The following is a 23,102-nucleotide window of genomic DNA, read 5'->3' as shown; positions in this document are numbered from 1 at the left end:
CAAGATATCAAATGCTGATGTCAGATTAAAAACCCTTCCCCTAATGATGGTCTTATTAGAAATCTTCCCCTAATATGCGTAAACCAACCTTGTCCTCGACGATGACACTAGTCAATAGTGGACTAACAATGCCAGGGATGGTAGCAAACGTATTAGATATTCCCATCAGGATACTCGCATACTGCAAACATAATCCAAATTAATGTTAGTAATCATGTATTTTCTCTGTATGACAAACGCTGAAATTCAATGGTCTATACTGCACCACACTTATACCTCATTTTGGCCTTGAAGTTTAGACCCCATTATAGAGGTGTACTGCTATTAGAAATAGTGGTAGAACATCATATACTTTTACTGCACTCCACCCCACCCCTAAACGATCAAGGACAAAAGGGTAAAGGTTAAGGGACATGATGAGTCATTACCTGAGGTGCTATGTCCAAATGATTAACGCTAAATCCTGCCCATGCGAATCCGCCGAGTCCGACGGCCAGTATAAGACAGGTGACCGCCCCTGTGGAGGAGGTGGAGTAGCCAGCACTGACCATAAACACCACCTGGAATCCAAAGGCTGCAATGACAAAGCTTAGTATGAGAACAATTGTTCTATAGCTTGTAACAACACACAGTATATACAATGGATACCATGAGACAACTACCAGGTAAACAGTCAAAAGACATTTATATACATGTAGTGTGATTTAGACAACAAATTACACAATGTCACAACAGAAATTATCTCAATAAACACAGTTGTTTTGGAGGTAGTTTGTACTTGTACTTGAATTTCAACAAACAAAAACACTACAAAACCTTCGAAAATATAAAATAACATTTTAATAACATTTTCAGCAAATTTCCTGCAAAAGTTCTTCCAATATTCCTACAATATTAAGTTTTTAAAATTATATATGGCCTTTCGTTTCTTTTCAATAATAACATTAACATATATACAATTTTGAAAAGTCTGTTCTATAAAAAAAAATCAGCTTAAAACAGCAATGAAGTGAATTTTTATACCTCCAGATGTGAAGAGTTTCCGGACAAGACCAGTGTTGAGCTGGAATCGTGATCGTAGGTGATCTGCTAGAAATCCTGCCGCGATCACCACAGATCCCATGACGAGGTAGGGTAGAGCAGACAGGAAGCCAGCCTGTTAATATTGGTATAATAGGATGTAATATAATAAGAGTTACCTCCCTTATGTTTCTATATGACTCCTATCTCAATAACAATACAGGATATATATTAAATCAATGTTTTATTTGTTGGCTTTATCTGTGTACATTGATAAATGATTTGATAGTGCTTCTGTCTATGTAGCTATAATGATTTAGCCCCAGAAGGAACTAAACTAATACAGTGTACATACATGCCATATTTTTCAGGGGTGGTGAGGGAGACTGATAAGGCCAAACAAAATTAATTTCTTGTTTCTCAGGCACATTTTTCAAAAAAAGGAGGGTCACATAATAATATACATGAATCATGTGATTTGAAATTGTGGTTTAAATGAGGAAATCTTAATTTTAAACTATTGTCTTTATTTTCTGAGAAATACAACTTTATGTTCAATAGTTAACCAAGATGTACATAAGCAAGTGATCAGGACTCCCTGTGTTTAAGATTTGGTCTTTTTACTCCCCTTTCGTTTCTCCCCACACATTTCTCTTTCTTTTAAGAGCTTGTTTGTCTCTGGTGTCACAGATTTTACATATTGGATATTGGCTCTCCTTTATTACAAGGTCTGTGTCAGAGCCACAATGGAAGCACACAGGGGGAAAGCACTTCGAGCTGAATAGGATACTTCAATAGGATCCTTTATAACAAGGTCTGTGTCAGAGCCACAATGAAAGCACACAGGGGAAAGCACTTCGAGCTGAAATAGACTTCAATGGAGTAAATCACTATGTGATTAAAAGAACACTCCTAAGTATCACTATAAATTAAAAAAAAAGAGCATTGGAAATGATTTGTCCAGGTGCAATAAAAACACTCCTAGAAAAAGATATTTTGAAGCGAAATCATTATTGCTGCCACCAAGTGTACCAAGCTGTGCACCATCACAAGCTTCTAAAAGACCTAAACAAACAGTTCTCGTACATATGAAATGACTTTTTCTGCACATCAGCGGCATTTCTTGATTCTGATTTAAAGGTCTCAAATTAGGCAGGTATACGTGCGACATATATGAATAAATTCAATATCTGCTTTTTTATGATGAAATTCTTTGCAAAATAAACACAAACACATAATTTAATGTTCTGTAACAATTTTGCTGGGCTTTTTAATATATCTTTCACAATAACAGATAATTAACTTAAATTAAGTTCTTAAATTTACAAGCACTAAATTGAAAATATACGAGAATTGTTACAGTAGTATTCAAAATGTATTTTAACCTGAGAGAGAAAAAAAGTAAATTTCTTTTTAATTTGATTTATTTAAATTCAGTTAATAATCATAATTTTTTTATTATTAATCTATTTTTTCTAAATAAAATTCACACCGAAATTCTAAAAAAATAATACCTTTTCCATTTTTTAAAAACGTGATTATTATGAAATCCAGAAATTCTATAAAATCCAGATCATCTATTACAATTACCCAAAATGGCGGCCATTACGATTGTAAAGCTTTGACATACATCAGATATAGATAGGCCTATATAACATTAAAAACGTGAGTAAATCATTTACAGTTGTAAGCAGTATTTGTTTTGTAGTAATGCTCACTAACTGTAGTCATAAAATTTATTGAAAGGCCAGCTGATTGTTTTCCAGGCGGCCGATCGGCTGCTTGACTTCAGTTTATGTAATACACAGACGTGAGTGAAAGTGACACCACAAGTCAAGGTGGAAATAGCCCAAGGCTGCTAATTAGGGCCACTGGGGTGTTGGTCAGGGGGTCAGGGAGTGGTTACTCTCGTGCTAAAATTAACTTAGCATGTATACAAATATGGTGGCGAAAATAAAATGGAGGGGTTTACGGAATACGGGAATTTAGACTCTCCTGCCGGGAGACAATAAAAGGCTTTAAAATACGTGAGGTTTTGTCTCACGCCGTGAGGTATGGCATGTATGAGTGTAGTATAAACTTGATCCTAGAAGAAATCAAGCTCTCAAGTTTAAATTTACTTATCTTTTCCTTTGAGGCAATAATAATTTCAAATACTCTCGGTACCTACATTTTGCAGATTAAAGTTGAGTGCAAATTTCATAAAGGAGGGCAGCTCTGTAAGCCAGGTGTAGAATCCCCAGTTCTCAGCAAAGTGGGCAATTACAATGGCCCAGACAGCACGAGACGAAATAATTTGTATCCACGGCGGCTGCATATCCTAAATAAATATTAAAAATATATAACAAAATCATTTAAAACATCAATATCTAGTGATGAATATTCATGAGATATTTTACTTTCAAAAGGGAAAAGAAATATATGATACATATAATTCAGTCTTTTTGATTCATTTAATTCTCTCTTTTAACAACAATTTTTTTTTTATTATCCCAATAAGTAAATTAAAAAAAAAAAAATTAAATAAATAAAAAAAAATACAGAATGGTTATCATTGGAGGTGGTGCATTGTCTGCTAAACAAGTTTATGAAGGAATTGATACCTTTTTTTTCCATAATCACTCACTTATGTTTCAGTTATTCAGTAATAATATACAGATTAAATACAAGAAGCTCAAATTAAAATCAGACAGCAATTACCATAATTGTGTAATAATGATGCATAGTCCCTATAAAGTGTTTTTTGTACCTTTATCACTTAAATAGTGGAAACATCAATCATTAGGCTCCATGCATTAGGCCAAACAAAATTAATTAGTTGGTTCTCAGGCCACTTTTTCTGAAAATAGATGAGGGAGGGAGGGCTTTTTTTCTTCTTTTTTATTGTAGAGAAAAGAGACGAGGGATTTTTTTTTTTTTTTTTTTTTTGAATTTCCCAACACAATAGGAGGTAAAATTCATCAAAGTTTCAATTCAAAAGGATTTCGTAACAGCAAATTATCAACACCTGTTAAATACAACACGTTTGTTGTGTAGGGCTCTGGTAATGACAGTTTCCGAGCAGCCGCGAAAAGCACATCAAAAGCATTTCGTTTACGGTTCCCACTATCACTCGTTTGTCATGATCACGGTATTCAGGTTTCGTTTGGGTTCATGCACCATCAATAATGTCATATCGGATGTAACGGTGGAATGCTGTGACAGTCTCCCAACCTTCATGTTCATCATTACTTGATCTAATCCAGACACTTTGCTCTGAGCGATTGACGCCGCCATTTTGTTCAGCATCAGTTTCTTGGGAAAAGTCCAATCTTGGGGTCCTTATGTGCCCTCCTTCAATGATTGGAACAGTTCGGTCAAAGAACAAGCATCGGAGAATTAACCGATAATGTTCCATGGCAATAAGACCGTGGAACCGTGCCAAATGTGGACAGATACCAGCGACATTACCACACGACCGTATCACAATGTCGTGTTTTGCATATCACTTTGGCGCTTGGAACATTCATTCACTAGTATTGCAGACAAACGTTTAAAAGATGTGCCGTCTAAAACTGCTAAAAAAGCCGGAGACGGACACTTTTTTAAGAGAGCGTTTGCCAATCAAGATCACGTTGGCGCTTGGAATACTTGAAGTGTGAATGCAGACAAGCGTTTTTAAGATGTGCTGTCTAAAATCGTACAAAAAGACGGATACGGACATTTTTTGGTCCACGCAAATAATTTTTTTCTTTTTACTTTTACAATAAAATCAGCAATGCGGGGCTTAAAGATTATATGCGCGCGGGCCAGAGAACCAACTAATTAATTTTTTTGGCCTTACCTGATTTGAGACTTACATGGGATTGTTCCTCTGTGTATCCAATCTTAGACTGGATGTAGTCCAGTTCTGAGTTGGAGATAGTTGTATGTTTAGCTGGACTCTCCACAACAATGTAACACCAGAGAAGGAACCAGATCACAGCTAAAGTACCTGTAAACATTGCGAAATGTAAACAATGACGTTGGACCAGAGGAGGTACCAGATCACAGCTAAAGTACCTGTAAACAACAGGAACATTACAGAAATTTAAACAATGACGTTGGACCAGAGGAGGTACCAGATCACAGCTAAAGTACCTGTAAACATTGCAAATATTACAGAAATGTAAACAATGACGTTGGACCAGAGGAGGCACCAGATCACAGCTAAAGTACCTGTAAACAACAGGAACATTACAGAAATGTAAACAATGACGTTGGACCAGAGGAGGTACCAGATCACAGCTAAAGTACCTGTAAACATCGCGAATATTACAGAAATGTAAACAATGACGTTAGACCAGAGGAGGAACCAGATCACAGCTAAAGTACCTGTAAACAACAGGAACATTACAGAAATTTAAACAATGACGTTGGACCAGAGGAGGTACCAGATCACAGCTAAAGTACCTGTAAACATCGCGAATATTACAGAAATGTAAACAATGACGTTAGACCAGAATTATGTACATTGATTATACTTTTATGTTCATTGATTATCTATTTATGTTCGTTGCTTATACATTTATGTACAGTGGAACTTGCTTGATATGATCTCGGATAATTCATCAACTGGGCTTCATACGATTCAAAGTACTTTGGCGGTCCCGGCCGAATTCCTTCTTTATCTTTGTTTATAAAACTCGGAAAATTTGAATTCAGAAAACTCGAAAACCTCGGATAATACGAAGTAAATTTTTGGTCCAAATGACAAAAATCATACATAAAATGTTCGTATAACTCAAATTGAGATTTTCCGGGACAACAAGATTGCCGAAAATGCCGATTTTCTCTCTCTCTCGTAAATATGGCATTTCAAAAGCCGCTTACAATTACAAAAACAATGAAAAACTGTTTAATGTTTAGCAATGAACTTAAGTTATACCGATATTGTATCAACAATCATCAGCGATAATCAATTGTAAAACTGCAGTACATGTTCATTACTTACATAAACATTACCTCGACCACAATGGCGACACGAAAAAAAACCCAGGTGCTCTCGCAATCGGGCGCCTCTCACATGCATGATGTGATCACTCGAGCGGAACTAATCTCTAGCCACCTGGAATTGTGTTCCAAATTATGCAATTACGACTTGGAGCCATACACAATCACTGTTTTTATAGAGCGATGCTATAATTATTTAGGTCTGAATAATGTTAGTGCTTTGAGGTTTTTACTCAACAAAATAGGCTTTACACCGTTTACCAGCCACCATCGTTTGATCATTAGTTGACATGCGCAGAATTACTTTCTACATAACTAAATATAAAAACATTTGTCTCAGTTACGTAAGTTATGTCTGTCATTTCTATGTGCACGAAAAAATTGTTGTGACTGCAGTTGATGAATCGATGTTTTGGATTTATTTCGGTTTTATTGTTATAATTTTTCAACCACAATCGACGATTATGATATCTTTCTTGCTCACATTGTTTTATGACACATAACAAGTAGATCTATTACCATGTAAAGAGATCATCAGTAGACTTAATTGAGAACTTGCTTAATTCAAACACTCAGATAACTCGAAGTTTTATCTCGGTCCCTTAGAGTTCGTATTAACCGAATTCCACTGTACATTGATTATACATTTATGTTCATTGGTTATATAACTATGTACATTGATTATACATTATGTACGTTGATTATACATTATGTACGTTGATTATACATTATGTACGTTGATTATACATTAGGTACGTTGATTATACATTATGTACATTGATTATACATTAGGTACGTTGATTGCTTACCAAACACATAGAAGATGGAAGGCCAACCAGCAGCACTTTGTGCCAAGGCACCAGATATTGGCATGGATATTACAGTGCCAAAATAAGAACCTAAAATAGAGAAACAATACAAATAGATAAGCTTTTGGTTAAAGTTTTTCAGGAAATGCTTATATAGGTCATGAAAGGATGCCTTACCCTTGAATTCTGTAAACAATATGGATGTACATGCATGAAGCGGGTATGTATGTGCTTGGAAACCAAAGATATATTAGTTATCTTTCTCTTTAAGAAAACAGGAAATCTTGCCAAATCTATCTGCTTTTAACTAAGATAGTTAGACAGGCCCAACTCAACTGATGGACAAAATTGAAGAAACATTGTGACAAAAATCGAAAACAGTAGATCAAAACCTAGTGGTCTTCTTATACAACTGCTAGCTCAGCACAATTCTTACCTGGTTTATCCTGCCTAGAACGATCACTTTCACTTAAATATTAGCCATATCTATTGATCTACAAAAGTATGATGATGGTTACATGAAATAAAACTTGAGATATGTATTGAATGACATAGCTACTAGGAGGCAAATCCATATTCATTTATGAATGAAAAATGTTTACCTGCAAATGCAAATGTAGCAAGCTTTGTCTTTTCCATGGGAGGTGCCCAGTTAGCCCATATAGCGTGGATAGATGGATAAGTTACACCCTGTAAAATATACAACAACGATAGATGAATATATTACACCTTGCAAAAGATACAGCTGTAAAATACAGCATTGTCCTTTTGTATGGAAGAATGAAGTGGAACTATCACAAATCCGACAAAATTCAGAATACATCAAAAGATTCAGTACCTTTTAATAACATAGCCTAATCGGATTTACCATATTTTGTATGAAAAGTTTTTATTGACTTGTACATTCATAAGTTCATAACTAGACAGTAAACTTTCAATGACATTGCCGATACTGTACCTCGAACAGTCCCTCTATGACACGAATGGCGATGAGAAGATATAGATTCCAGCGTGCACAAACAGGGGTCAGCAGGGTCAATATGGCCGTCACTAAGATACCACCCCCAAACAAATGTTTTCCACCAATACGACTGGCTAAAAATCCTGCAATTTTCCACAATGAAAGTATTCAGTTAAATGATGAGGTTAATTATAGAGTGACATAAAAGAGGTAACAAACTACATACCGGTATTTTCATTGTTTAAGAACAAATAGTTAAAGGGACATGAACCTAAATAAACCATGTAAATTTGAGTAAAATACATATTTAAAACATGTCAGATACCTTACTAAGTAATATATATCAGTTATTGTGCAAATGTGTCAAATGAAATAATTATAATGGAAATTCCAACTTTCTGTATTTTTAACAGGCCCGGTCAAATTTTGTAACGATAGTATAGTAGTGTTGAACTTTAGTGACCTCCCACAATGCACTGCACAAATTAAACGGATGTAAACAAAATGGTGGGTCAGAAACGTGGGTGAAGCGAACACAAACGAATTCCGAAAACAGTGTACGTCAAGAGTCAGTAACGTGCGTGATTGGGAAAGTAGGTAAATATAAATGGATCACTGAAATGCAAGAGACAGGAGCAACTCCCCACTTTATACTTGCGTGATGTACATATGTGCAATAAGTCAGGAACCTCCCTTCGCGGTGCCCTGTCGAATGAAAAGTCTTGTTTGACTTTTGACTTATCATTCTTACGCTAAATACAAATTGTTTTATAACAAATATGGCTTAAACTTCATTTGTAAACAATTGTTAACTAGAAAATAATCTTAAAATGTGGAAAAATAATATTCCTTGTCATGTCAGCAAGTTTGTTGTTCATTATAACCTCGCTTTTGGCCAGCTTTCGTTTTGTGTTCCAAAAATATAATATGACAGTCAAGATCTATTTTTATCATTTTTGAGGTAGGTATTCCCCACGTTTTCCTGTTGTTTTCGATAACCAATCATTGTAATAAAATATTCAATAAACATCTGAAAACCATATCTGAGCAAACAGAACAAAATATTTAAGGTTCATGTCCCTTTAAACTATAAGCACAGAAAGCAGAACTCTACTGTATATCATATGTACTGTGTTGTTAAATTTTTTTCCTACCACATCAACAAATTTTCCTACTTAATCTGTATGCATATTCTTAAACATCTTTTGGGGGAATCAACAAAATGTTTCTTAAAAACCGTTAAAATATAAAGTTGTTAGAAACCATTATGATTATATTAATGGTACATTCCAAATATTACAGTTAAAGTAAATTAGTCTCTAAAACACTGCAAAATGTGTCCTCAATATTCCAGGGGAAGTAATTAATACTACCACAATCTCATTATATCCACCCCTGGAATATTTTTTTTAGGAAAAAACCACATTCATTATTCCCCAGACATGTCTTTTTTTGTTGAAGGTTGCAAGGTTGAGGCCTTGGGGTCAGCTTTCATATATAAATAATGTCCCCTTACTCTTTTTTTCATTCATTCATTCATAATTTTTCCGTATTTGATTAATGCGGTAAGCCTTACATCAATCGAAATTAATTTATATTAGATCTAGAGTAAGAGGGACCCTCCCATGTGAGCAGTAGAGCGTTTACACTCCTCCCACACCCAAAGCTAATAAATATACCCCTGAAATATATGTTATAGCAAAACTGAAGGTTCAGTGTACCACAACAGATGAGACAAGTAGTTTGGTTCTTTGATGTATATCACAGGAATCAAATAACAGTACTTTATTGTATGGCTTTAAAGTGGGATATCATTCTCTGTTAATCTTCAAAGGATATTCAAAATTATATCTCTGGAACATTAAATTTTAGTTGTTTACTGATGTACACCACACATCAGCTAACTTACCTTTTAAGTAGGTGAACTAAAAATAGAAAACCTACCCCCGGGCAGCTGTGTTATTATGTAACCATAGAAGAAAGCTCCTAGTATCAATCCCTCTTGTTGCCGTGTCCACTGGAATTCAGGGCCTACCATCTAGGTCACAAAAAATGACTCATATTAGTAAACATTGAAACAGTTGAAAATGCAAACAGTTTAGAAATTTGACAGACATATTAATTAATCATCTAATGTCTCATTAAATTATTCATTATGTTATCAATAGGTATAACAAGAATGACAAATAATTTTTTATCTCAACTATCCAGATTTGGATATATAATAAAAAAATAAAAAGTCAATTTGACAAAAGACAAAGGGAAAATATATTTCTCCATCAGTTATATTGTTTAATTAAATCAACATCCTATTGACAGCCAGGATCAGTTAAGGATGGCCTCCCATGTATATGGTGTGTTACATGTATAGTGTAGTACACTTTTGGGAGGCTGTGGTATATTTGTGTTGTGTCTTCATGAAATAGAGAAACTCCGGCCCTTTTTTTAACACATATTCTCAAAATCCACAAAATTATCATTTTTGCCACCCCAAAACTACAAAAATCAGGTGAAGTGTTTGCTCAATCATTGTCTATATTTTTTTTATATGCATTCCTATGGAACTATTCAACTGATATAAAAACATCTATTAATACATTGATTAATTTATTTATAAAACATGGTGAATTTATTCTAAATCTGAATATATTAACTATATAGGTTTACCTGCTGTGTCCCGTTGATGAAAAACGAGTAATTAGTAGTCATGGCAACCAGAGCAACACTGAGATTCACACGCAATGCATATACATTACCTGCAAATGAGAAAAACAAAGTCTAATGTTACTTCTGGTAGAAAAAAACAAATTAAAGTAGCAAAAGTGTTAACACTGTTCAATAACAGAATTACCAAAAACCTCAAAAGAATCTTAAAGCTTAGACTACATTTAATTTTTTATTTATCAAATGAAAGATTGATTCTTTTTCTCCTTTTTTTTACTTCCCGGCCCTCTTCATAAAAATAATTTACATGTAATAATATATAGTAAGACATAGAAAGCTGTTTAGAGTTCAGATTTTCGAATTTCAGGATGGCCATATCTTCATTCCATTACATGTATTATAAATCAGTCTAAAACTGAAAATAAATGCATAAAAATCTATTATATGAAACAATTAATTATGATACTGACAAAAAGAGACTGAACATTTTTCGTAAATGAATAAACTTCAACCGCAAAATCCAAGAAGGTTTTTATCAGTCATCTTAGTTGATTGGACCAAAAATGCAATTTAATTTTTATACACAATTTGTATAGGTTCCTAGGTAAATGTGCATATTAAATTTAAAGAAAAATCCATTTTTAGTTCTTTTTCAGAAATCATGGTAACAATTTTCAATTGCCAAACTGTACATGATGGGTAATGTATATGCAAGAGTAATGGTAATAGTGGTCAAAATTAGAGAAAGATTACATCAGCGCTATATTTGAGAAATAGTACATAAATTATATTAATATCAGTTATTTGATGATGACCTCAAATCAATACTTACAGAATCCGAAAAAGGCCATGATTGCAACAATATATCTTTTTGGAAATTTTCGTAGTGTCCATATTTTATCACAGCCCTCATGATTTTCGTCGGCAGGTTTTATTGGTTGTTTCTCATTGTAGGCCTCGTCTAGTCCGGTGTAACGATTTAAGTCTGTCATCTTGTTACTGTGATTGTGGTGTCGAGATTATATATATATATATAGCTGTAAATGAAATGGGATTAAATTGAATAAGTTTATATGCCAGCATATTATCATTTTCAAACTATAGTATCTATATTTATAGAGAAGTATAAAAAAGGTCAGCATGCACCCTCTGAATTCAGTGTCAAAACTCCATTACACTTTGTTTTCCCCTCAGTGAGTAGACAACGATGAATCGGTGGTATCTTGTCATGACCCAGGTAGTATCAATTTAGATTTATTATCCTTTCTGATATAGAAACCAGGGCTTTTTGGGGGTAAAATTCCCAAAATTTTCAGTTCACTCCAAAGAATTTCAGCCAGGAAATACTCTGGAAATATAACAGATAATGCTCAACAATGTGGTTTCCCAACCAAGAGGGGAAATCTGACACCAAAGAGCCATCAACTTAATTAAGTTTCATCAAAACCCATTCAGTTGTTAAGGAGAAGCCATTTTAATAGTTTAATAAAATAAAGTAATAAAGGGGCATAATTCTGAAAAAAGTGGATTCACAATCTACTCTTTATTATAGGATGATTGCCACAATCAGTTGTTAAAATGTCTCCAGTTGTTTAGGAGGAATAGTCAGTCAATCATTTTGTAACAAAGGGGTGTGTTAAGTCGAAAAATGTGGAGCTATCTTTTTCCGATCTGAATTATGTACATCTACAATGTATAAGGATTATCAATTGCAATGAGAACATGAATTGTTTATATGGACAGATGGATGAAGCCAAGGGATGGTGTGGGCTAAAATAAAAATCCATAAATATGAACCTTGGCGAATAAAATAACTTCAGTGTCAAGAAAATAAAACAAGACCAAATGTATGTTTGTCATCTTATTGTTTAATGTGAATAGTCAGGCAAATAAAACAAGTCTAAATGTGTTTATTGGCCTTCCAAAAGTCCTTATATACTTTGATCACTGAGATTATGGAAAAGCCCCGTGTAAATTTAACAGTTCTAAAAATAAATTTGTATTATGTCCACTGGGCTCATACTACCCATTTGCATTTTAGTTATTAACAAATCAATCTAGCTAATTGCTAAAATAAATTCATCCTAATTCACAAAAAATGCTAAAGTTTTTCTTCACAAACCCGATATCCAATCATGCGGACACGAGCTTCAAACATTGTTTTTTCAGTCGCATTACATTCATAGCAAGTCTAAAACAGTTGATAAATTTATATATATATATAATCAGTTACAGTACCATACATATTTTAATGTTGAAAGGATGTAAAGTAACAATTTGCACGAAGGAGTATGGTTTAATGAATGATTAGGAGATTTTTAAGTGTGTATACTTTTCAATTGATGCATAAAATACATTATTTGATGCTTCTTTGTAATTTAATGTTTTTCATTATGAAATGCTGCGCTCTCTCTCACCCGCCGCAAAATTACCAGTCTTGGGATATAGCGGCGTAAGAGATACAGATACAGATGCACAATTTGCTAAATGAAATTCTTATTTGCTTAAGAGAAAAAAATCACTTTCGCAACTTTTGCTAAGCAAACTGGAAAGTTAGAGTGAGCCCAGGTCCAACTCTTTGAAAAGGAGATACATCGATCATTATCATGAAATTATAATTCTGTTATAATTATGTTAAATTTAAATTTGTCTTAAAAAGTTTTACTCTGATTGACCTTTAGAAGCCAGCGAAATATTAGGCCTATGTGTGTATTTTTAAACCCATTCATCAGTTTATAATCAGGGCTCGAATTTCAGGCTGCTTTACTTGCTTTTTGCAAGTAGATACATGTATACCAGAATAGCAAGTGGAAAAAATATGCACTTGCTTATTTTAGCAAGTGGTTTTGATCAGGGACAACTGTAAAAATGGCATAATGATTGTGAAAAATTGTTTAAATGGAAAATATGGGGACCCAGTTCTAACAATTATGTTGTTGATATACATTATGTTCCTATACACCTCACATCATCATGCAAAAATAAAGGATTTTATATATAACATAACTGTAATTTGAATACGGATATTAATTGTAAGTAAAAATAAATTTTAGTAAATAAAAATTTAGGGCACTTGCTATTTTTAGCAAGTTACAAAAAATGTAAAATTTGAGCCCTGATAATTTAAATCGTAGGTACTTATGTATAATATATTATAAGCTGCTTTGATACACAATGATAATTCTTATCAAATATCATTCATTATCATTTTCTTGGGGCATGTCATAATTATTTGGAATTAATCAAAATACATTGTAATTTATATAGATATCTTATCTTAGGTTTCGATAAATTAAGTTGTTGGGTTTTTTTTGTCCCAACGAAATGAGAAATAATACCTACATGTATACTTAAATCAGATGACTATAGTCTGCTAAATCTTCCTATAAATTAAGAATATTTCTTCTTCTTTTTTCCCCTCATATGAATTATCTAAATGAATAAGGAGAAATAACTGAAGTATGTTATTCTAAAAGGCCTAAACAGTACAATATGCATGGCAGTCGTCGTTCGCAGATTGTTTGTATGGAATTATAATATAAACTGTCTTTTATCACCTTGATGTGTAGCCACAGGGCAGGTATTACACAAACAAAATGTATCTCTGATATGACGATCCGATGAAATAATAAATTATAAACATTTTTCTTATATATTTATCCCATACTGTGAATTCCATATAGAAGCTGATTATTACAAAACCCAAGTATGTACATCTACACGTACGGCGACTCTCCAACGTCTCATGATTACGATTGTCTTTCAACTTAGGACTATTTTTTTCATGGCGCATTTTCTTTTAAAAGATGCTTCACCGCTGACAATTTTTTTTTTTCTTTTAAAAACAGGAACAGACGAATTAGTATTCTTCTTCAGTTACAAAAGTTATTACTTTACACCATTACCACGGAATGGAATGAAGTACAAATTATAATATATGATTTTTTTGGGTGTAATTTAGACATATATAAACACGATTAAACACCAATTATTGTTCAAATGATGAGTATCATTTTTGCTCTGTCGGCGGTGGAGCATCTTTCAATAGCATGCATATGTTCAAATTATTAAACAAAAGTACTAACTAAAATAATATGTAAAGGTTGTCTTAAATACCAGATAATCCTTAAAAAATCGTATACAAACATAGATCCAACTCATATTAAACGCATGACATTTTTCCTAAATACCGAGAATTAAAAAAAAAAAAAAAAAAAAACAACACCCAGTATACAAAGACGAACCCAGTTGGCGACAATTTGAATCAGGAAATGTGATGCGATGCAATATTATAATATCTTCAGTATACACACAGAATTGAATATCAAACCGATAACAAGATATTAAAGATATCGCAATTTTCCCAAAAACGACCCGGATACGAAGACTGACCTAGTCGGGTACATTTTGAATCAGGATATGTGATGCGATACAATATTGATAACATCCGCATTATTAATGCATATATACTTAATAACAAATATTTTATTTATAGTGAAACACATAACATTATTTTTTTTTTAAATATCGCCATTTTCCCAATAAACCCTGTATACTAAAATGTAACCCATGTGGGGGGACATATTGATTGCAAGAACATTGAGATGCGATGCAATATTGATTACATCTGCATTATGGATGCATATAAACTTATAGAAATCGTAATAACAAATATTTTAGGAAATGTGATGCGATGCATTATTATAATAGTCTACAATATACACACACATATACATATACAACATGTGTGTTAGAGTAAAGAATTGATATAAAACGGATAACAATATATTAGAATACCGCAATTATCCCATAAACGACCCCTATACTAATAGACGGACCCAGTGGGGGACAAGTTGAATCAGGAAAACAGGAAATGTGATGCAATGCATTATATATAATATCTACATTATGCACATCCAAATAATGACATAATACAGCATGTGTGTTAGAGTAAAGAATTGATAAAATAAAACGGATAACAATATATTAGAATACCGCAATTATCCCATAAACGACCCCTATACTAAGACGGACCCAGTGGGGGACAACTTGAATCAGGAAATGTGATGCGATGCATTATTATAATATTTACATTATACACACACACATACATATACAGCATGTGTGTTAGAGTAAAGAATTGATATAAAACGGATAACAATATATTTGAATACCGCAATTATCCCATAAACGACCCCTATACTAAGACGGACCCAGTGGGGGACAACTTCAATCAGGAAATGTGATGCGATGCAGTATTGATAATATGCATTAATCTACATATAACACAATATACATATACAACATTGTTTAGAGTAAAGAATTGATATAAAACATAACAATATATTTGAATACCGCAATTTTCCCAAAACGATACCCTCATACTACTTAGACGGACCCAGTGGGGGACAAGTTGAATCAGGAAATGTAGATGCGATGCATTATTATATTAATCTACATTATATGCACAAAAATATACCTATACAGCAATAGTGTGAGTTAGAGTACAGAATTGATATAAAACGGATAACAATATATTTGAATACCGCAATTTATCCCCATAAAACGACCTCCTAATATCTAAGACGGGAAACCCCCGTGGGGGACACACATCAGTTGAATCCCAGGAAATGTGATGCCATATTAGTCTATTATAACATATGCATATATATATGTGCATATAAAAAGAGTATATAGAATATTTTACCGCAATGAAGAAATTCATACTAATGGGGGACAGTATAACAGGAAAATGTGATGCATATGCATATTACATCAAATTATGCCGCACATTTTTCCAAGTAAAGAGTTGACAACAATATACTAAACGGCAATCAGACGGACCCAGATGGGGGAAATCAAGAAATGTGATGCGATGCATTATTATAATATCTACAATATACACACACATATACATATACAACATGTGTGTTAGAGTAAAGAATTGATATAAAAAACGGATAACAATATATTTGAATACCGCAATTATCCCATAAACGACCCCTATACTTAGACGGACCCAGTGGGGGGACAAGTTGAATCAGGAAATGTGATGCAATGCATTATTATAATATCTACATTATGCACACAAATATACATATACAGCATGTGTGTTAGAGTAAAGATTTGATATAAAACGGAAAAAACAATATATTAGAATACTGCAATTATCCCATAAACGACCCCTATACAAAGACGGACCCAGTGGGGGGACAACTTGAATCTGGAAATGAAAAGTGATGAGATGCCTTAATATATTATCTACATTATACACACACACAAACATAATACAGCATGTGTGTTAGAGTAAAGAATTGATATAAAACGGATAACAATATATTTGAATACCGCAATTATCCCATAAAACGACCTCTAAACTAAGACGGACCCAGTGGGGGACAACTTCAGTCAGGAAATGTGATTGCGATACAGTATTGATAACATATGCATTATGAATGCATATAAAATTGATAACAAATATTTTACAGTGAAGAATTCATACTAATCACATGACAATATTCTTAAATGCCGCGATTTTTTTCCAAAAAATACCCTATAAACTTAGACGGACCCAGTGGGGGACAAGTTGAATCAGGAAATGTGATGCGATACATTATATATAATATCTACGTTATGCATACAAATACATATACAGCATGTGCGTTAGAGTAAAGAGTTTGATTAAAAACGGATAACAATATATTTGAATACCGCAATTATCCCATAAACGACCCCTATACTAAGACGACGGACCCAGTGGGGGACAAGTTGAATCAGGAAATGTGATGTGATGCATTATTATAATATCTACATTATGCACACAAATATACATATACAGCATGTGTGTTAGAGTAAAGAGTTGATATAAAAAACGGAAAACAATATATTAGAATACCGCAATTATCCCATAAACGACCCCTATACTAAGACGGACCCAGTGGGGGACAAGTTGAATCAGGAAATGTGATGCGATGCATTATTATAATATCTACATTATGCACACAAATATACATATACAGCATGTGTGTTAGAGTAAAGAGTTGATATAAAACGGAAAACAATATATTAGAATACCGCAATTATCCCATAAACGACCCCATACTAAGACGGACCCAGTGGGGGACAAGTTGAATCAGGAAATGTGATGTGATTGCATTATTATAATATCTACATTATGCACACAAATATACATATACAGCATGTGTGTTAGAGTAAAGAGTTGATATAAAACGGAAAACAATATATTAGAATACCGCAATTATCCCATAAACGACCCCTATACTAAGACGGACCCAGTGGGGGACAAGTTGAAACAGGAAATGTGATGCGATGCATTATTATAATATCTACATTATGCACACAAATATACATATACAGCATCTGTGTTAGAGTAAAGAGTTGATATAAAACGGAAAACAATATATTTGAATACCGCAATTATCCCATAAATGACCCCTATACTAAGACGGACCCAGTGGGGGACAACTTCAGTCAGGAAATGTGATGCAATACAATATTGATAACAATATTAATTGAAACTTGTATAATTATTTGTTCTCATTTGTATACCTAAAGTTAAATCTACCATTACTGTGCGAAGAAATTTGAGATGCTGTTTTTTCTTCGGGTATCTATGGAAAACCATAGGGTTTAATGAATTAATCTGTGAAAACCAATGAAATGGTCAGACAAACGTGTATGATGATTTGTAAAACTTTAATTACAAAACATTTATGCACCAAGCGATTTCTTGTTTTCATGCTTTGTGCCGTTTAGATGATATCTTACTTGCAGAAGTCACCTTACAATAACACTAGAAATGTATGATAATTTGTAAATTAAAATCGGACTTTATAGTTTGGCCGTTAGTATACATTTCACTGCACTCTAGACGTAAATGTGATGATTTTGGCAAAACAGTGTACTACCAAAATTCATTTTGTGCTCTGATTTGTACAAAAAAATTAAAAGCTTTGTATTGTAAGTATTGTAATTCTCAAAATGTTGTTTACATTTAGTCGTGAATAACATATTAAAAGTTTTTCTTCATATAACTTAAATGATCTTCACTGCTGAGAAACCAAACATTAATATGACTAACTTTTTCTCTAAAATAGAAATATAGATTTTTGGAAAAAGAAGTGTTTGAAAATGGAAGAAAAATTATATATTTGTTTTATTAAAAATATCTAGTTGGTATTAAAATCAAAGCCCGTTCCCACGAAATAAAACTATTAAGTAACCTAGCCAATATAGTTCATATACAATTACTTAAATAAAAGAAATTTTCAAATTTCGAGAGGTGAAGGGAAAAAGCGAGAAGGTAAGTGCTATATTCCAAGCAATGTTTTTAGTTAACTGTTTTATCTTTGAACAATCTCTAAATTAGCGATATATTTGTTTAGGGGGATAATTCATGTTTCATGAAGAACGAGGAAGAGTAGAAGGATCAGAAAACCATTTCAATTAATTAGTTTGATAAGAGCGGGTGTCAGTCGCTGTCATCTGACTGCAACTGGAGTGAGGTGGTATAGTGTGTCCAGTTAGTAAGATGAATGGTTATTGTTTTATGATAAAAGAGAGAGTTCATTTGGAAGAAATGCGAGTTGATTTCACGGATGTTGACAATTAATTAAAAGGTAATGATTGAGACTAAACAGGGTCCGTTTAGGTAAGGTATGATAAAACAAGTACGATTGGATCTTGGTGGGAGCTGCTTGTAAATAGTTGAACTGTATTGTAAATAGAACTCCATGGATAACGTCATCCTTACATCAGGTAGAAATCAATGACAAAGTTGGGACTCTGTCAAAAATCCTCCCAATTAAGATGGCAGAAGCTAATGCTAAACAACTTTTCAAACCTTTCTACTTATTATTTTTTCATATAATCCTGTCTTCTCCATGTCACTCGAGTACGATGATTTCAGCTTTTGTGGTGCATAGGAGAAACAATTGATTAATTACATCTACAGATATGTTGTTAAGCTCGAGTTGAAAAGATTTCGGTGGCAGTAACATGATTGATTAGGAAAACAACAACTTTGTCTGTTACTAATTATAGACACTACACATACTAAAATTCAAATTCTTTATTTGCATTAAGTTTTTCAACTTATTTGCTTTTTACAAATAATATCCAAATACAATTAGCATACATACAGGATAAGTGGAGAATGGACAAAGCATTACATTAATGACTTTCTCAAAATAGTTGCATTATAAATATATTTACTAAGTAGATTTAATTCTTTTATATTTGCAGTACTCAAAAGTTTGGTTAATTTAAATACAGATGGTTTTTCCCAATAATGTCTTTTTATAAATTCCTTTCTAATATATCTTGGTAAATTGTACAAATAAGAATAAAATGATATTTGTCCTCAATATCACGATAAGGGTCACAAAACTTACAAACACGCTCACTTCTATCTAAATTTGAAAAACGTCCAGATTCAATACACAAGTTATGTGCAGATGACCTTATTTTTTGTCAATACAATACGATTTTTGTTTGGGATATACTTTGTCAAATAAGTTTGTAAAACAACTTGATTCACCAGAGGTGACGATATAAATAGCACTTAGAAGAGTTTTCTAATAAAGATGACAACTCTTGAAAAGCTATATCATTAATTCTTTGTTTGATTATTGGTAAAATATTTGAAGGAACAACTTTATGCTAGTTTACCCAAACATCACCAAAACCAAGAGTGTACAATATATCTTCTACCCAATTAAAGTTGTATGGTCTATAACTTTCGCTCTTTTTGTCATAGTGAAAACTGTTTAAGTGTTATACATATTTTTCTCCGTCTGCCTGAGTTTTAAACTTTCTAATTTTACCATTTTTATAAAGTTGCAGCACTGGAAGTATCTTTAATTATAAAAAGAAAAAATCTTTTTAACGTGTACACGTGAAAAATAGGCTCGAAAGATGCCGAATCATTCCGAACTCTTCCGAACATCGTCGCGACAATCTCGAAGTAAAACGAGAGTTGTGAAGCCAAGAGAAAATGTCAACAATTTTTCATAAACAAAACATGTGGTCGACCTCATCAGACTCTATCTACAAAGATAATAATGCTCGCACATTACAATATTTGATACACTCAATATTTTACGGTAATGTGTAAATTGGATGTTTCAAATACTCAATCTGTGGACATATACCAGCATGATTTGCTCATATAAGCCAGAAGGAAAACGTAAACAAACACATGTGCGCTTACGCTAGTTACCTGGCTCACCACGTGCAGGTCGTGTCGAACGTCAGTCACGTGATACGATTCAGAATCCGACAAAACCCGAAGTCACTGAACATGGCGGTGATTGAAGGCGCTTTATTCAAAACCAGGAATATATGATTCCTAGATTTCGGCTCTCTTATAGGCCGACATATGCTTTTGGGGAGCTAAATCATCAAGTTACATGTCAATGTTTAAATATCAAATGTTTAAGTTACATATCGTTACAGTGAAATTAGCAGCAATACAACTTTAAATACATTGTTCGATTTTCATACGTGTATACACTCATCAGTGTATAAGCCCTATGAACGTAAAGTTTATATTTCGTCAACGATTTCAGCTTTTGTGATGCATGCAAGATACAAATGATTAAATATACGTCAAAAGTTGATATGCTAAGCTCGAATAGAAAATATTCTGATAACATTACCTGGATTCATTAGCGGGTAATAAGGTAAACTTAAATTTGTGGTACTAGGCTATAAATAGACCATATTCATTACATCTACATCTCATTACGATAGCGGAACGTACAAAAAAAGTCAACCACCCTTTGGTTTTGGTACCTATGTTCAGTGTTGTTTCTGTAAGACAAAAATTGCTGTCAAAAACTATTCTTTGTCGAAAAAATGAAGTTCTGTTTCAAGTAAAAAAAAAGCCATGAGTAACAGTTTTTTGTACATTAAGGAAAAAAACCTCGAGTTACATATACATATAGGTCACTGTCAACAAGTGCATTTAAAAATAATTGCATTTGATAATCTAGTAATCAGTAGACGGTCGCGCGTCCGCAATATGTTTTCATTCAGTATTTAGATAAAAACACGGATAGAAGGAACACGTTAACAAGTAAGTTGTTAATTTTCTATGCTTCAGAAATCAGAAACAATTACTTTTATTCACAGTTTTTGCATGCTAATAATCATAATTGTTTTGAAGTAATTATGAAAAAGTTACTTTTTAAAAATCACTACTATCTTTTATATAAGAATCTTAGTTTAATAGCATTACTGTAAATATTATTATCTATTTGCTGTTTTGTTGATTGTTTTCATGTTACATGTCATTGTTTATGTAATCTTCAGTTTGGAGGAAAAAAGATGATAATAGTTTAATGGCATTACTGTAAATATTAGTTTATGATTTCTGAAGTATTTAAAATTAACAATCTACCTGGTACCCTACTTTGTTCCATCTGTAATACTTAAATAAAGCATATTGCGGCTACGCAACCTCTGCATTCCTTTGCGGGGTGATTCACCTGCAATCATATTTAAATGTACTTGTTAGTAACATGACCTTGAAGGGACATAAATATATACATGTCACTTAAGTTAAGTATTTCAATGTACAAAAAAAAACTGTTACTCATCGCTTTATTTGTACTTAAAATACAGTTTTCCTTATTGACACAAAAAATGATTATTACAACACTTTTTGCCGAATTGAAACAACGCTGAATATAGGTAGAAAAAAAATAGTTATTGCATTTTGTGTACATTCCGCTATCGGTCATCGTAATTTATAGTCTATTGTGATATTAACCGGTACATGTACAGGTGTTAGCTATGATGGGGTTCCCCATTAATTCGTGTACGCCGCACTAGACCAACTCCTTCGTACCAGGACTATAAACACATTTCCGTCTCAACAACGATTCAGCGACAAAACGCTTACAAACGTGCATTTACATAATGATCAGTACTGCTTATACATGTTCTCATAGTTTGTAAGGTGTAAAGTAATGATAGAGTGTTTTTAAATAAGGGTTTTCTACTTTAATTACGTAAGTATAAAAAAACTTGGTGTGCTAGATTTTATAATATTGTGAATCAAAGGTAGACATTTGTCACGCTGTTGATTATACAAGAAATTTAACCTAATATCTTCCAAATTACCTGTCTGATAAGTATCACTGTTTGCAGAATAGAGAAAACCCGTGTTTTATACACAATCAACCCAGTCTTTTAAATGGACCATTTAAACTATAAATGTCTAAATTTCTTAAGCCTTCTTCATATGGAAGTTTGCCAAAAAAAAGTTAGTTATTGTTTTCAAAATAAGAAAAAAATAGTTGATTAAGGTTGATAAAAGATGTCAGTAAAATGAAACGTAATTTAATTACATATATCAAGTACAAAAATTAGGTGGTCAAGTAAACTGGCGAGAAAGATGTTCAAAACGTAATCAATTGATCAAAATACACATATGTATGTACCAATGACTTACTACATATATAATACTGTAAAACAACTTTCTTTCGCGTGCAATTTACCTTCATAAATAACGCGATCCATGCACATTCGCGAATTGTTTTCTCCGCGAATTAGCATCTTCATAATTTATATTGATATGAATTTCCATTCTAATTTTAGATTCGCGAATATTCATCTTCGCGAACTTGTTTTGAAATGGAAATTTAGTAACT

At 33.0% G+C, this 23,102-nt stretch overlaps 1 protein-coding gene across 2 annotated transcripts in view; it reads right to left on the bottom strand.

Moving 5' to 3' along the window:
- The window catches only part of LOC138317774 (sialin-like), a 49,243-nt gene that overhangs the window by 6,173 nt on the left and 19,968 nt on the right, over positions 1–23,102 (bottom strand). The window contains exons 1-12 of one of the 2 annotated variants that reach the window (XM_069259664.1): positions 13,983–14,046; positions 11,258–11,462; positions 10,429–10,517; positions 9,706–9,799; positions 7,759–7,904; positions 7,403–7,490; positions 6,801–6,890; positions 4,860–4,993; positions 3,191–3,340; positions 1,024–1,156; positions 429–574; positions 89–181 (exon numbers count right to left, since the gene is read on the bottom strand). In XM_069259664.1, coding sequence (XP_069115765.1) covers positions 89–181; positions 429–574; positions 1,024–1,156; positions 3,191–3,340; positions 4,860–4,993; positions 6,801–6,890; positions 7,403–7,490; positions 7,759–7,904; positions 9,706–9,799; positions 10,429–10,517; positions 11,258–11,417 — 1,323 coding nt within the window. In that variant the 5' untranslated portion in view covers positions 11,418–11,462; positions 13,983–14,046. Of the gene's footprint in view, positions 1–88; positions 182–428; positions 575–1,023; positions 1,157–3,190; positions 3,341–4,859; positions 4,994–6,800; positions 6,891–7,402; positions 7,491–7,758; positions 7,905–9,705; positions 9,800–10,428; positions 10,518–11,257; positions 11,463–13,982; positions 14,047–23,102 lie in introns of those variants that run through there. The other variant, XM_069259663.1, reaches the window with a different exon arrangement.

This window comes from Argopecten irradians, chromosome 3 (genome assembly GCF_041381155.1).
Source record: "Argopecten irradians isolate NY chromosome 3, Ai_NY, whole genome shotgun sequence".
NCBI lineage: Eukaryota > Metazoa > Mollusca > Bivalvia > Pectinida > Pectinidae > Argopecten > Argopecten irradians.
This window is presented reverse-complemented; position numbering and strand designations above follow the sequence as displayed.